The following is a 17418-nucleotide window of genomic DNA, read 5'->3' on the forward strand; positions in this document are numbered from 1 at the left end:
TGTCAATTTTCACTCCCAACGCTAAAAGCACGGCTTGCCCCAATACAGTCTGCCCTCGTCTGAAAAGGCTCCACTTCATTTATTTTATTAAAGCTATGGCATGTTTATGATTCAGAGCTCTCCCCATCCGAGGACCTGTTGGTCCCATCCCCCTGCCTTCCTCTCTGCCCTGCAATAGCGACTTCCTAACTCTGAGGAGGCTTTGCAATGCCTTTTGCAGAGTCACTGCCCGGAAAATAACCGTGCTTAAGTTAAACACCGATGTTCGCATTTTCGTGGAGCATGAAATGTGTATTACTGTACTCCTTAAAATAGCCTTTCATAATTAACCAGGGTAGGGTAGAGGGGAAGGGACTTGGATACTAAGCCAGAGTAGTAGGAACTTAAAAAAGAAAATTAAAAAACAAAACAACAAAAAGAAAGGAAAAAAAAACACCCAGGGAAAAAAAAAAAAAAAAAACAACAAACCACACACACCCACTCCCGCTACCCAGCAGCAAACTAGAAAATACATGCAATGGAGTAAAACAAACATCTTGGAGCAAAGCAGCGCTTTCTTGGCTGTTTCGCAGCTGCACTTCCTGCCTGCGTTTTCATAATGACCAGAGCGTCAGGCCCAAAATACATCCCTCTCCTTCACCCCTGCCATCCTCTCCCCCCATTCCCAGCACTTTTTTCTTCTTCGTTACGCTCTCAATACTTTATCTCCATGAAAAGCACACACAGCGGTCACCAGTGTTTCCTGTTTGCTGAGTGTGCTTTAACTATATCACACCCTCCGCTGCTGCGCTGGAATGCACAGCATATGGCATTGTGAAAGGGTTTACTGTCGAATAATGGCAGCAATGCAGTCCTGCTGGTTTATATCAAACCCTGTCACTCTCTTCACGGAGGTCTCTCTCGTGCTCTCTGAGAGGCGAGGTAAAACACACACACACACACAACTTTGAGTCTCACGTAGGACCTCAGCAGAAGGAGGACCTGCAAACTAAAGGCAAGGAAGATTGCAAGGAAGACTGTGGTGACTTGCAGCCCCCCGTGATTTGTTTCAAAGTTTAGTCCCCATAATGTCTGTAGGAACCTTTTACAGGTAAACAAAAGGGCTGCTAAAAAAAATTTTTAGCAGCCCTCATTGGGATTCCTACGGGCACAGCCAGCAGGGGCTGGAGAACGGCTACGTGCCTGAGCCCCTCTCCTCCAGGCTGTCAGCCTAAGCAAGTGCCTGAGCTCTATCCCAAAGTGCAGCTTCACCTTCCCTGCTTTTAAAAACCAGCAGTAACATATTTGGTTATGAAAACATCCATGCAAAAGGCAAACATACACGGCCACCTTTCACTCTGGGTCAAAGTTTCAAACCTGCATTTTCATTTAATTGCTCACAGGTTTATTTTGGGGTTTTGTTTGTTTTTAAAGCAACTTTGAAAGAAAAATATTTGCAAATAAATAAATAAATAAATAAATTGCTACTTCCAGCTGCAGTCAGGTTTAGCTAAGATGCTCACAAAGGTTATACTTTAAAGTGCTTTTTGTGCAGATCTTGAAATGCCTTCCTATGCCCGGATGCATTCGGCCAGCAGACGCTGAAACAAGTAGCAATACTTTTAAAGCCCATTGAAATGCATCCATCCACCCTCTCTTCATAAAAGGAAGCCTTACTTAACAGGCATTTATTATTGCTGAACTAGGGTTGAAAGTTCAGTGTCCTTATAGACCAAAATTATCAAGATTTCTGAGTTTGCAGCCCACATTTGAGTCCTAATGAGCTATTGTACCCACTCACTGCTATTAACTCTTTGATGTCAGGAACCCATGATGCTCTTTTAAATGTCTCACAGATGTCCAAGGGAAAAAGTGCAAAGCTCACCTGAGCTGAAGGACAGGTGAGCAACTGTTGGGGTTTTTTTGCCTTTAGTCCCCTCCAGCAAAATATGCAAAGACAACTTACAGCATTAAATATGCATGTCAAAGGCAGGCTAGCCTACCAGTTTGGACTGTGAACTCAGACTCAGGGGAGCTGTACATCGCTTCCAGCTTTGCCATGATCTGATATGCAGAACACGTTACCTTTCTGGGAAAAGGACGTGAGCATACGGTGCCCGTCACACCACACGCGTACAGCAACCCAACCCCTGCCGTGCCTTGCACTGCACAGCCCCATCTCCCCTGGATCTGGGAAATCTGAGGTAGGGACAACAATCTGCTTTTCTGACAGTAGCTTGCCTATTAGATCTTCCTAAATACAGGTAACAACAAAGTGATAATGAAATTACCTTTAATTTGCACCAAGCACTTTGACCTACTCCTTATACAGTCACAGAACTGAAACATGGGGAGAAGTAACCATCAGGCTTGAAACACACTTGGGAAGGGTACCTAATATTCCAACCCCAGACTAAGGTACCCAATTCCAAACACCAGTGAATGGAAGCAGGATGATGCTTTAATTTAAGAGTCACAAGCCCAGAGGGATGCTCAGGCGAGCAGCAGCTGAGCTGGCCAGAAGAAAACACGGCACCAGCTCTTTGGCCGTTCTCCACTCCCACCAGTGCTGGGGTTGCTCCCTCACATTTTCTCACTGTTTACTCATCCCACAGATTCCCCAACGAAGCGATCTGAAGTGGCCAAGTGATTGCCTACGCAGCAACGGAGCTTAACAGTCCATCTACTGTGAGTGGACGCTCCCTGGACGTGCTCTGGGCATGATGAGCAGGACAAGTTACTGCAGGGTGAGCCTCGCCGAGGTCTTACAGCACCTCCGTAACTTCCCGGCCACATGCTTGGCTCTGGACGCCTTCAGACCAAATGGCAGCTGCTACCTCATGCTTATCCCCCGGGCAGCAACTGTGGAGCAACCAGCATGCCCCAGATTCACACCAGAGCTTATCCCAAAGTAACCCGTCCTGGACATCAGAGCCCTTTAATGAGGAGCAGGTTATTTCATGTTCAGTAAATGACTTCCCTCCAAAGAGCCCAACATGCCTGAAAAGCATTGAGAGGGGGAGTCAATGTGGAGCACCTACAGCTTTAGCAATTCCAGCCTTTGCTTGCTTCATATTAACTAACCACGTAGACATGCCCAACGTGCAGTGACAGAAGTTCTGCCGCCAGGGAAAACTGCACTGCAGACATTTGGGGTTTTCTAATGATACTGCTTCCATGCAGCTGCTTGGCAGGAGAAGTGTTCACAGCCGTAAGTGCACACTAGGAAAGTCTGGAGGACTTCAGGTCCCTTCTCTCTGCCTTCCTCTGTAAAACACCATTTCCTTATTATATGTCAGTCACATCCCCAACAACACTCAATACTAACACTGCAGAGCTCTGCAGGTATAGAATGGGGCAAAATTGTCTTCTTTTGTCTTTCCTCTCCCAGACACTATCTTTTCCAGCCAGGAGAGGAGACCATGGATAGATTTTTGCCCATTTTCCAGTGGTCAGATGAGCAACAAGAGAAGTAAACCCTTCTTCAGCTTGTCTTCTACTACTCCTCCTACAGCCCCGGGAAGAAATACATCAGCATAAAGACAAGCTCCAGGGGAGAAGAGTTCAGGACATGCTATTCCCTCTCTCCCTTTCTCCTTTCTCAGCACTTGCTAGATGGAGGACAGGTAGAGGCCACAACCATCTCACAGCAAGGGATTTTATTTCATATAATGCCCATTTCCAGCACTTCGGCTCAAAAAAGCATCATTACAGAAGACAATACTTCGAGCACAAACTTAAGTGTTGTCCTGAACACTGATGGACATTGAGGCATGTTTAATGATTTCTTGAACCAAGGCCTGAAAAGTAAAAAGGAAGGGGAAGCTAGTTTCCACAGTAATAGCAGTTAAGAAGTCTTTGAGTCGTGCCAACAGGAAAAATGCATGTTAGAGAACCACTCGCCTCTCCTAGGAAACTAGCACAGACCCACCTCTTTCTGCAGGGTCCAGGGACACCATCAGGTCCTTAATCTGCACCAAGAAGGTAAAGAGATGGGGTTGCAAAAAAAAAAAAAAAACAACACCAAAGATTTGGTTACTTCTTCCATCAGAGAGGCTATTTGGAAAGCATCCTTCCTCTTGTATACACACAAACGTGTGCGCTCAAAACATGCATGTCCAGGACCCACTACCAGCCTATTTCTCATTTTGTATATATCACTTCTACAGATTCAAGTCAGGGTGCATGGCTACTGCCTGCCAAGGTAGAGGAAGGACTGGTTCAGCTTCCCCAAACTTACTAATTCCAAGAGATGAGACATAAAGTACATCTGACACAAGGACTCATAGATACACAGTGTCCTGATAGCATCTAACACCAGAAGTAACTTTCCTCTCAAGTCTGATATATGTTAGGATTTAAGGTTTAGATTTCAAAAACTACTTCAGTTTCCTTTTTTTTTGTTTGCTTTCCTGTGGGGCTACAGAGGTTTTTTTTGCTTCCCTCTAAAATCCAGATGCGGAAATCGTAAGTTTTTCAAAACAAATTTGGGAAAGTTACTTGACATCTGTTCTGGCCACACTAGTGAAACAGAAGAGTGAGCAATGCTTCCCCATCTTGGGAAAGTGCTGAATGATTTTACTCACAGGTATCTGTCAGGTACGAGTGAAGCCTCAAAGGCAAGTTCCCCTGGAACCAGACCCCCATCACCAGCCCACTGCGTATCCAAACCCCAAGTCTGTTTGACAATAATTTCTAGCTTTCTTTTGTGAAAATAGGCACAGAGAGATTGGGGAGAGATTGGGGTGGGAGACTGTTGTATGAAGGCATCAATCCTTGTTGTTTGTAACATCTCTAACTCCCCAAAGGCTTTCCAAAATGGGTCTTCCCTTTGCCAAACAGGTCTGCAGAGGGCAGAGGAGAAAGCATCCTTCCTTCTCTTTATGCAACAGCTTGTAAGGCAGTTCCAGTTTCTTCCATAGGACAGAGCAGAGACGTCTATATAGTCCAGAAAGTAAAGTATCCCATGAATAACCTAATCCCAAACCACACAAACTGGTGAGAAAAGCAATAATCCTGGGCTTGAGCAACTTGGCAAAGAAATGGTCCTGAGCCCAGCAATGCCAGCTTCCTTCTTTTCTTTTTAATGATAAATACATGCTATTTACTTTACTACAGCACCTGGACACAGTACACAGACCTTGTTTAGACAGAAAATAGGTGGTTCCTATTCAAGTGGACTCATCTGCTGGGGAAAGTTTTTGTGCTCAAGTGTGAATTGAAAAATGCAGAACAACTATTTCGAATTATCTCTCTGTGTGGACACTGTTATTCAGCGCTAAGAGTTTCTTTGTGAGATTTAGCTTAATCCGTTTCCAAAGCGGATTAAGCTAAACCACACAAAGGACCTCTTACTGCTGAATAAGAGTGGCCCGCATGGAGAGATAATGGGGAGTAGTTATTCTGAGACAGCTACTTCGACTGCATATTTGGGCTTTCACATTCTGCCTCAACTGGCCCAAAGCTGTACTGGAAAGGAAAGACTGTGGTTCTAGAAATTTGGGAAAAAATGGTGCCAGGGCCATATTAGACCCATTAAATCTTCTGCTCTACCCATGATGGCTGCTCCTGCTTCAGTCAGCAGCGCAGGCTCTGGCTCCAGATGAGGCTGCATTATTCAGTACCTACTTCTCTAAGCTCCAGATTGAATCCAGCCACAAACTTCAGCTGCAGACAGGGTGCGCGGGGAGGAGAACCTGCAATGAGCGGCCCTGCCAAGTCTGCCACCCTCGGTACACATCATCTTTGATCTGACAGGCTCACCCATCTGGCTCTCCAGCATCACCCGGCGCTGCTGCGGCTCTTCGCCTGCTGCCAAGGCCGAGCTGTTGCTGCTGCAGTCCTTGAACCCGCCCAGGGCTTTGGGGACAGACTGTCTGTATTCTCTCCGTTCCTCTTGGCACATCCGCTCTTCTGCAGGAGAGCTGACTGCTCGCCGATATTTAATTTTAGGCCCACACAAGTCCCCAGAAGTTCATTTAACACACATGCTCCAGCAAAACATGAACTACCATGTGACTGAATCCAAAATGCAACTTGTGCTCCTCTGTGCTGAAATACTCTCCTAAACCACCTTCCTAGTGTACGTTTCTACCTTAAAGTGTTGCTCTCTGTATTACTGTATTCCAGATTAGCTAGTCAAAAGGGGACAGAATTTAGGGATCATATTTTTGTCACATTCAGGACATAGGGAGGATTTTATAAACAAAAGATACAACGAGGAATCCTGCAGTAGATGCACTTCCAACCACACTGAAGGCAGCACAGTTACAGCTTTGTTAAGGATCTCTGATAAGCAAGATTTTGTCTTGCTTCCCCTTTACCCAGAGAGTTTCAGTACTCAGGTATGTCAGAGACATACAGGTATATATCGGTGTGCTATGACAAACAAAAATGCCAAATCTCAGGTGCAAGACCACACAGCCCCTTCAGGAAATCAAAACTGAGGCTGATTCACTGCAATATCCTGGGCTATAAACCTGCTGCTTCAGGAGGACCTGCTGAGCTGTCCCCAGTAATGTCAAGGGAGCCTGGTCCTGCCTGGGAGCTCTGCAGCCATCACAAAGTATCCCACCCCTGTACTCATGAGCCAGAGCCTTTGTCAACATCAAGGACTAGTCTCTCCCAAAGTCAAGCCAGGTGATTCACAAGAAATGGATGTTCAACATATTGTGCTGAGCATATCCTAACACCCCTACTCAGCTGCCTTCTCCTGGAGCAATGCTTAGGGTTGCTACTTCCTACAGCTTTATAGCCAGCCTAGCAACACTTGCTATTTTTCAAGGTGGGGTAGCCTTGAAGTCAAGTGTTTAGGGAAAGAACCTCCGCTTACAGCACACAGCAAGCTCCTGAACTGCTGTAGAGAAAAGTTTGAGAATGAGCAGAGTATACCCAGCAGGCTCAGGAAACAGAACAAATAAAGAGAATACAAAAATGCATTATTTAAGAAACAGAAAACAAACAAAACCAACACACAACCCCCCCCCCTGCACAAATCCTCATGATCTTTTGAGGCCTGACTCATGATCCTAGAACAATTGGGTTGGCAGTACTATACATTTTAGAGCATTTATTCACAGCTGAAATATCCCAGCATCCAAATACTTCAGAGTTCTTGGAGCTACTCACAGATCTCCTGACTACAACCAAGCATGACAATTCATCCCAGCTGCCAATCCAGCCCCAAGGTGTCTTCTGAAGGTGCTTTAGTGCTGACTGATGTTTGCAGAAGCATTAAATTCCTGCTCACTTCACAGTAAGAGGTACAAGCCTACACATTTCCCCCAGTCTCAGCATTAGAGCAGAGGAGTTACCTCCAGTACTGAAACAAGGTCTGTAGAGGATGGACATTGTGTCACAGAGTAAACACAAGGACGCGAAGTAGTCCCCTAAAGTCTGAACTATTTTGCAAACATATTGAATTACCAAGTGAATTACTTTTAAGGAGCCTGCAATTCTCCTGTGCTCTACACAAACCAAGCACTAGGCTTCCATTCATATTTAATGGGTACTGCATATAAAGAGTGTGTGTTACAGGAATTCATCCAAAATAATTTTATTGGGCTGCCGGTAGGTGAATTCTATACTTAGCCCTAAACATTCTGGTTTGTACACAGACTTCTTTGAACACAACCCTTTTCAACCAAAAAAAAAAATCAAAAGGAATTAGTGGTGAAAGATTTAGCCACAAAATTCTCAGCAAGTTTAATTTGTTCTGTGGCTTAATTCCATGCAGCTCCAAAAACTCAGGACAAGATGTATGTGCACTTTTGGGCATGTATTAATGAAACATTTTGTTTACTTTGCAACTGCCAGAGCAATTAGCCAAATAAAGTATAGAGCATTTAAAAAGGAGAGAGTCACTAATGGAGCTTTCCAATTAGGTCTGCATGGTTATTTCTGCAGTGTAAGTCTCAGGGATCTGCATACTGGGTCCATGCACCAAGGTGTGACCTAACAGCCACCAGAGACTGATTGGGTACAGCTCAGATGCACAGCCCTCTCCTCCTTCCCACACGTGTCCCTCTCAATACCAGGCGCTGACATGAATGATGCCCACCCAAGTCCTTTCCCCCATATCATTACCATGTTCTTTATCACCCTGCAGATCTCTAAGGAGGGAGGGAAGATGATGTCCTATCATGAGCACACATGGCCTGGAATCCCAGAACATCTCAAGAGGTTACTGCAGAGGAAGAGCAACCTCTCTACAGCAGAACATTAAAGACAAACAAAGCAAGAGTTTTAAAAGCTCTCTTGGGGCACTGTGAGTGGAAGTTACAAGATTACACTTGCAGATGGTTCTATGCATACAGGACCACACATACATCTAGAGACACCCCACTTCTGGCCCACGGTCACTTCTGTGACACTGTAGGTGCATTTTAAAATCTAGCTAAGAAAAAAAACCTAGCTATTACTTGTAGATATTTGCCTTCCCCCCCCCCTAAAGTGCACAAGTATAAACCACATAAAATAAAAAAATTCAGGAGCAGGCAGGGCAGACTGTGCAGCTTCAACTTCAGCTACTCTGGGAAAAAAACTCCTTATCTCTCCAAACCATCAAGCAGTCCCAGATGCTCGTTGTCCATGCAATTCAAAATGGCTGAGAACACTCAGTATGTTTCAGATGGTTTTGCCTTCAGTTTCGGTTGTTATATATTTTGAAAACAGATTTTTACTTTCTTAAGAAAAAAAAAAGAAAAAAATTAGATACGCAGTGCAGAATCACTGTACAGTGATTCTTTGTTCCTGGGGATTCCGTCTACAATATGACTGTGTTCATTACATATTAGAAAACCCAGGCCAAAAAGTACTGGAAGTCCTGTTACCTCAAGATAACATTTACATTTACTTGAAAATGCGGAAAGTTTTTAAACCTTTTAACTGTTTTATAAGAAATTTATTGTACCAATACACCATCGTTTCAGGTTCTCAATGTTTCTATCTGATGCAAAGGAGGCTAAAAGCAAGCCTTTGTAGAGCCTGCAGGAGGCAGGATCCCCGGACTGGTCAATCACCCCACACTCTTGCCCAAGACAGGGTGGGTATGGTCAAGTCACTGTTTACTTTGCAGAGGACAGGGAAGAACAGTACTGGTTTTCTCCTTATGGTTGTAGGAATGCAGAGAGATAAAAATGGTTTTAAAGGAACTTGATTGCTGCAGTGAGCTGATTTTTGAGATCTTGAACAGACATACCATGCTCATTTTCACTTGCCTGTCCACACTGCAACAGAAAATGTTCATATGAGACTCCTACTCCTAGGGCACTCATCTCTCATCCTTATCACCATGGTGGCAGCACACACGTGGATCAGATCAGGTGCACACTGAATGTGGGATTTCGGGACAAGTAGCACTCTACCCCTTTAGAGCAGCTTGGAAGCACCCAGCCAGGGTATGCTGTACATTCAAAACTTCCTGCTAAAATTACAAAGTTTTAACACCTTCAATGAAATCAAAAGTCAGAAAAAAGAAGGGAAATAACCCTCTTAAAACACTTAAAAACACTTCTAAAAAAAATCCAACCTCATATTAGTATTATCCGCAGGTTGCATTCAAAATTTTCACCTAGCAAGCTTAATAGCATACTGTTAAAACAATTTTCCCCCCAGTTTTCTTTCACCTTTGGACACAGATAAGCAGCATGACTGTGCCAGAGCAAGATGCAAGAATCTTACCAGACCAGTGAAGCACCTAAATGCAAATAAATACATTGGTCTTAAATAGAGCCTCATGCTGTACCTTCCTCAAGACATACTGAACATAATTTCAGTTTAATATTCTGTTTCTCATTATGGGCCTTGGAGACTCTCTCAAGCACCATGAAAAAGCAGTATTAACCCAGCCCTCAGCACTGGAGGCAGCAATTCAGCCAAATTATTCATGCTGGTCTTTTGCTTCAATTTTTGTAGTCTTAACTTAATGTTCTTAAACAAATCTGAAAGGAGGATGGCTGACAAATAGTACAGATTTTACTTAAGACATTATAGATGGTCATGTTATGCAGCCCTGAGTCATTAAGCTTAACTACTCAGAGGAGTTTCATCAGAGCTGGGCATAAAGGCTGCAGCCCTGACATGGAGCTCGTGGTTGTCACAGCCAAGTTCTGAGAAGCAAGTTAAAAAGGGGGGGAAAAAGGGGAAGAGGTAGGGGGGGTAAATAAAGGAAAAGAGAGAGAAAAGAGAGAGAGAGAGAAGAGAGAGAGAGAAAAGAGAGAGAGGAAAAAGGGGAGAAAAAAGAAAAAAGGGAGGGGGGAAACAAACAAAAATTAAAAAAAAAAAAACAAGCCCCCACGTTCTCCCTTTCTCCCTTTGTAACCAGCTATAAAGATTGGCCTCAAATCCTGATTTAAGATATAGGGGAAATATAAGAAGTGCTTTGCAGATGTTAGCATTTTCCTACAGATCTTCAGGGCAGTCCAACTGATTTAAAGATGAAAAACTGGCACAGGTACACTTGATGGGTAGACAAAACACAGTAATGAGGGTAGAGAACCAGTTTCTATCCCTCCACATTACACTTGCACAGAAACATCAGCATGCCCATGAAATATCCCTCATTGTTCCATAAAAAGACTAATCGCGTTTTCACAAATGCAGAAACGGGTGTAGAGCCTTGTGCAAGAGCAGCCAGGTCCCAGGTGCTGTAGGCAGGCACAGCAGCAGCAACAGGGACACCAGAGATGCCTGACACATCCCAGGCCAACTGGCATCTGCAGCCACTTCATCTCCCCCGAATGCCATTACCCGTTCTAACTTTATTTACCAAAAAACAAGACCATTTTCACTCCACAAAATTAATGTGGCCTGGGGTGGATGCCAAGAAAAAGGGTGGAAAAAGCTGCCCCTTATTTATATATTTTAACAGAACAAGGCAAAACAGTTTGCTGCTAGAAATAAACATTAAACCGTGCAGAACCTCCGCCCCCCCAAAAAACCCACTGCTCTCCCCCGGCTCCCTCCTCCACCTCCTCTCCCTCCAACATTATAAGTAGCACAAAAGATCACATTACAAATGCCAGCTGTGGCTCTTTCGGAAGGTGGCCTCCATCTCGGAGGTAGTATATGTTCCTCATGGCCTAAGTGGTTGCTATGGTAAATATGCTTTTTATTGAATAGCAGACTGAAACAGCTTTTAAAGAGACCCATAAGAACCCCATAAATGGTCAAAATACAAAACAGATCAACCTCAGTCTCCCTGGAAGCAGATTTCGCTTCATTTTCCAAAATGATTTGTGATTTTTGAACCCTTTTTTTGTATATTTGTGTTGACCACTTGTCTCCCCCTTGCCCACACCTGGGTGGAAGGGATGGAGAGGGCTGGTGGGGGGGCACGATCCCAACCAACTTCCCCCTGTAGGATAAGCTGCTTTGGCTTTTAAAGGCCTGCTCTCCTGAATGGCAAGAGGCTTTGAGACAGTGGATGCTCAGCAGTAGGAAGTCAGGTGATCCCAACCAAACTCAGCCTGCCCTCCCAGGCTGAAACCTCCTGCTCCCTCTCCATCACCTCCTACGAGCCTGACACCACTGCACCACACCAGCTCCAGAGCCCCAGGAACGTTCCTATGTCCTGTGTCAGTCCTCTAGCACAGAAGTTTAAAAAAAAAGAAAATTCAAGTAAGAAAGTGACTCTAGTTCATTGCTTATTAAGAAAAAGATTATAGCAGGTTTTGATGACTGTAAATTTCTGAATAACCAGCCACACATCTTTTCTCTGATCTCTTTCTCCAGTGACAGCCCAGGGAAGGAAAAGGAAAATCATTCTGAAAAAGTGAAGCAGCCAGCACCAGATACCAACTGGGCAAATAGCAGTCCTGTTCTGATTGCTCTCTGGCAGACTGAGGGATGGTTCAGAACCTGTGAATTCTAAAAGACAGGAATCCCTTTTTTTTTTCTTTTTAAATAAAGAACTGTGACACTTGTAGCAAAGGGCTAACAATCCTCAATTTAAAGAGACAACAATGAAAACAGAAGCTCCTCAAAAATGTTTAGTATGATTTGAGATTTCTAACAAAACCAGTGTGTGTCTTGGATAATCTACTAGCTATGTCAGCTTTAGACTGTAGAGCAAAAGATAAAGAACAACTAATGTTTCTTTTTCTGGAATTCACCTTATCATCCAGTGGTAACAAAAAAGTAGAAAAAAAATCATGTAAAACTTGATGATGAATTATTTCAGAAGAAATATTCTAACCCACTACATGCCATCTTCTCCAGAGATAAATTTCCCAGATGAACAGTCAGAGCTGAGATGGCACTGACACTGGATATGGGTGAGAATGGGTCATTGCATATCACCTCTCTTGCATATGACCATAAAAACAAACAATTTCCATCTGTGGATGCTAATTCAGAAAGTAAAATAAAACCACTCTCATGTAAATTTGTACCAAACATTACAAACTCATTGTTTTTACAATAGAAGCACAAGAAAAATTAACCAAGAATTGAAAATTTTGTTAAAACTTAATAAATAAAGCTCTTTTAAAAAGTTATGCTCAGTATAAAGAGATTTTTATATTATGCAAGTAGTAGTAAACATTTGATAACACATTTTATACTAAATGAGAAGTCATCACAAAACAAAGGGACACATGCTTTGTTGAACGTGGCTCTGTTGAGCCTTCACCCAGGTAAAATGCTGACCGACTCTCACAAACCTTCATTCAAGATTTTGCAATAAGAAAAGATTTCTTTCAGTTAATGCCATAGAACAGGCTTGGTTTTGATTTTTCTAATGCTTTCCAGACTGCCTCTTCACTTTCTTCAGTTCAATACTGTCAGACGTGTAAACCAGCCTGATTGGACTTCACTGCCACCAAGTAATTCTGCAAATTTAGAGCATTTTTGACTCCCTGCTCTCCTGCAAGGCACATGGATGATAATTTCACAAACAGCCCAGCAATAACAAATATATTCCCTCCTTTTACCATGGACTCATTAGGGATTTTGTTTGTTTTGAGGTATTTCTCCTTTGGTCTGTGTGAAAGAAAACTGATGACAACCAATGTCATTAATGTCAAATGCCTTTTTTTTTTTTTTCAAACAAAGGAAGAACATCTTTCTGTGTTTACTTACAACAATGTGTGCTGGAGATGGAGACCTAGCATCCTTGAGGGCTTGTCTACTCTGAAGGCTCCCTGCCTGAACATCAAGCAGTGGCCATTTCATCTGCAGATACTGGATGGAGGAAACAGAAATGGGGAAAGAAAAATGAGTTCAGAAAATAAAGGCAAAAAAAATAACAAATCTTAGGTAACATGGATAAAAAAGTATAAATTAAAACTTATGCAAGGAACTGAAACAAAAATTAAGACAACTTTACATGTTTGTGAAGACAAAATCTGTGCAGAACTAACAATTCATACCACTGCTATACAGTTCAGGAATAAGAAAAAAAATACCAAATTGCAAAGACATTATTACATTGATTTTACTAATTGTAGCAAATCTATAAGAATAAAACCCACACAGAAAGAAAATAGCATAACCATGAAGAGGATGGGACAAAGGAGAGGAAGGTGGATATCAGTCTCAGAAGAGGGAAAATACATATCATGGGTTAAGAATATGATCTTATTACTGAATGGGTCATCTGTCAGCCTTCTTTCAACAAAGGTACCATGTCAACTGCTTGAGCTTCCCTGTGTTGTATGAGCCTCAAAGGTAGAGGTCTACCCCAAAATGACTCAGCATCTCTGGGTCTTGGCACCTATTTTCTCTACTTCTCACTGTTTCTGGAAGTCACTGTGGATTATTTTCTTCTTGTATATCTTCTGTCAGACAACCCTTAAGGGGCTTGCACAGGGTAACTTAATGACAAGGTCAAACTTAATAGCTCTCCCGTTGCTGATTCCAAGGTGAGAGTGCAGCCTGGTGTGCTCAGGCCCAGCCGTGACGGCCAAGAGCTCAGGGACAGCCACAACTTCTTTATGTCACAGCCATCGGCACACAGGCCAAATACACGCAGGCAGCAAGGCTGCAGCATAAGGGCATGTTGATTTGAAAGCAAGAAAAGCTTAGCTACTCTTCAAGAAGGAGCAGAATGTTCCCACAGATTTAACCAGCATCAAGTACTGCCTAAAACTTCTGCTCGCAAGCACGTCCTCTTGCTGTATCTCACTGAAGGAGTCACTGCTCCTCAGCCGGATCGCACAGCAGAGCTGAAGGCTTCCACCAAACAGGTGAAGTCTCAAGCTGGTACCCAGATCACTGCACCAGAAGTGCTTGACTCCAAACAAGAGAATAAGAGCAGGCCCACAGAGAAACCAGTCAGCCCAAACAGACTTCTGCACTGTACATCTAAATGTAATTTCAGCCCAAGCTTTTCTCTCTGCATGGTGCTGCGCCGTCCCAATTAGGCACACAGGTTAATACATGACCTTGAAAAGTCCTGTATCGTGCTGGACGAAATGTGTACAGCCACATACCTTCAGCCCCCTCCCAGAACTAAGAAAAGCAGACGTATGCATAGATCACGCCACTGTAGAAGCTCCTGTTTATCACTAGACTCTGGTTGACCTGACAGATTTATTCCTAGAAAATATCTAGTTATGTTTACCCATTCTTTTTATTTATTTTTTTTGTAAGTAAGAGTAATCTTGAAGAACCACCACACACAAACAACTCCTTGCCACCCCAGGCGAAAAAACGGAAGCTGTATCTAAATCTCCATGAAGGAAGGAAGGAGATCTGGTTCCATGCTTTCAGCACATCACTATCACATTTGCTCACGTATGCAAAACATTTGCTCACATGGAAGGTCTGTTTGCTGCAAGACTCTGGGCACTAAGGTGCCCAAAAAGCAGGAGTCAGTAGGAGGATGTATTACCAATTCCCATCGCTTGGAGGGCCTGAGTTTTCTGAGCTACTGGAATGCAAATAAACAAACCCATACTCTGGATTTGTGCCCCATACGAGTTCCTCAAGTTCCAAGAAGTCTTGTTTTTATTCATCTTCACATTTGGGATTTGTGCAATGTGGACCAGAATGTTTCAGCACTTCTTAAAAACAAGAAATAAAACCCAAACAAACCAGAAGTAGTCTACCCATAAGCGACATCTCTAACTCTTACGACTCGACTGTAAGCCTCCAGATACTTGATCACTTGCATCAAATCCCTGTTTCTCAATATATGTGACCACAACATAAATTTTAAAGTTGAGATGATGTTATAGCAACTTTCTAACCCTTAGTGGTTTAAAAAAAGTGCATAAAAATCCAACCCGAGTGCACAGAAAATGGACCCAAAACCTAAGCCAGCTGAGAGTTTTTTAACTTGAGGGGAAATGTGATATGTTTCAGATTTGCGGATGGCACTCTTAAATAAGTTAACTGCTGCATTTTCAGAAGTTCATTAGTTTTCTTGGACAGCAATTGAAACACCAACACATAGAGAGGCACACAAATTTGCAGAAACGATCCTGATAGGTCGCAGCTTCTACTGGTTTCCAGAGGTTTTCCAGCCAATCAGTGAAGTATTTTTCCCTTCTTCCAAGGAAAACATCCTCACAGGATGTGTGCTGCATGGTACACAACTGTCTCCAAGTCCATAACCATTCCGGAGAGTGAAAAGCTACTGCTGCCACAGCTGAAGCCCTTACAAGAACCCGACAGCTCGAACAGTGGCATTTCAGGAAATGGCCAAGCCATTACCTACCAAAATTAATGAACCACCTTAATTTGTCCATGACCATTCCACGGTCACAAGCAACCCTGGAATATCAACCATGACAATCCATGAGGAGCTCAGATCAGCAGCTACCCTAAAACACAAGCCAAGAAACACGTGGGCTTCTCTGAGACTGCCCCAAGGGCAGACAGAGGCCTTGACAAGCAGCAGGGGCAAGCTCACATCAGACCCCATCCAGTCAGTAATTATTGCAGGGATTACAAAGCTTTCAGGACTGTCAGTTCTGCTGGCTTTTACTAGCAATAAATTCCATTAGAAGAAACAGAGCAAGAAGGTACGGTTGCTCCCACTCCAACTTCATCCCACAAAGGCCCACAGTTTCAGCATGTACTTTCAGCTCCCACACCAGGCTGACCTAAGGTTTCAGAAGATCTTATTGTTACACTTCTTCTCCTTTTAAAACCCTTAGTCTGGATTCTCCTCTTACCCACCCCTGCCAAAGAGGATCCAAGAAGTCTTACAGTGCAAAGGCTAAAGCACAAACAGTTTCTCCTCTTGGACACGCACATGAAGTCCAGCAGAAAATGGTCCAAACCCAGAGGGCTCAGTTTTGCACACAAGCACAGATCTGGACAGCTTCCATTTCCACCAGTGGATAATACACCAGTGGGAGACAAAATAAAAGCAAATAACCACACCCAAGGGAAAGTAGTAACACACAAGGGATTGACAAAGCAACTTCCATGAGCTCTACTAAGTGGCCCGGATCCAGAGCAGCATCCCAGTCCCGCCAAGGGCAAAAAGTTCTGTCTGTCAGATAAGCAGAGGGGATCAGAGCCCACAGCCAATGCCTGTGTCAAGTTAGGGAACCCACAGCTTCAATGGTGGGATGTTTGCAAAAGAAAAAAAAGTTAAATTTGCTGGTTTCAAAATGCCAGTCCAGTTGATAAAGTATGAAATATTAGCATTGTTTAAGGTGACAAGCCTGACTCAAGGCCTCCTCATCCAAGAATTGTCATGCCTGTAACACAATATTGATGTGGTGGCTTATAATTCTTACTTTACATAAAAGCTTCATTGTGTGCCAAATTCAATCTCCACAGGCTACCTGAGCCACAGATTTTTACAAGTCTACATTTCAGCGCTGCAAGTCTACAATACACATAATTTTCAATTATGTTAGGGCAGAACAGGATCACTGCCTATATAACATTACTGGTTGGAGGAAATGAGACTCAGCCCTACTGCCGAGAGAGCTAACTGGATCCAGATGGCGGGCTGAGCACAGCAGCCGTCCGAGGGAGCGATGTCGCAGCAGCTGCCCCCCCCCCAGCTCTCTCTTTCACAGTGCAGGGAGATGCCAAGCCATTGCTGGGGCTGGGAGCTGCAACAGGAGGATGCTTGGGCAGGGGGGGAGTTGGGGAGCGTGAAGGAAGAGGGGGAAGAGACGTGATTGCTTTCACAGGTTTATTACTGCAGTCTTACGTTACAATATTCTTATTAAAAAGGAGAAAAATTAAAGTCCTGTTACAGCGGAGAGGTAAATCCTTTCCTTCCTCAAGCAACTAAATAGCAGGAAATCCTTTTCTCTTGGCCCTAAATGCAGATTTGAGCCAGACGGTTCCTCTGATTTGCAAGGAGTCCACAAAAATCCAAAGCTGACTTTCCCAGCCTTCTGACACTGCTTTTACATTCCTGCACCAGGGGAGAAGGGTAGGAGGGAGAGAAGTTCCCACCGTCCTGCTCTTGCAAATGCTGGACACCCACTTACTCCTCTCCTGCTTCTTGTGTCTCAGTGTGGAAAT

General features: G+C 43.6%; 1 protein-coding gene across 25 annotated transcripts in view; it reads right to left on the reverse strand.

Moving 5' to 3' along the window:
* The window catches only part of TCF7L2 (transcription factor 7 like 2), a 176392-nt gene that overhangs the window by 100147 nt on the left and 58827 nt on the right, over positions 1–17418 (reverse strand). For 22 of the 25 annotated variants that reach the window (XM_051799880.1, XM_051799878.1, XM_051799883.1 and 19 more), the window contains exon 4: positions 13060–13161. The exons of the other annotated variants lie outside the window; for them this stretch is intronic. In XM_051799880.1, coding sequence (XP_051655840.1) covers positions 13060–13161 — 102 coding nt within the window. The remainder of the gene's footprint in view (positions 1–13059; positions 13162–17418) is intronic. 25 annotated transcript variants of the gene reach the window in all.

This window comes from Manacus candei, unplaced genomic scaffold (genome assembly GCF_025592945.1).
Source record: "Manacus candei isolate 608988 ecotype Guabito, Panama unplaced genomic scaffold, ASM2559294v1 h1tg000050l, whole genome shotgun sequence".
NCBI lineage: Eukaryota > Metazoa > Chordata > Aves > Passeriformes > Pipridae > Manacus > Manacus candei.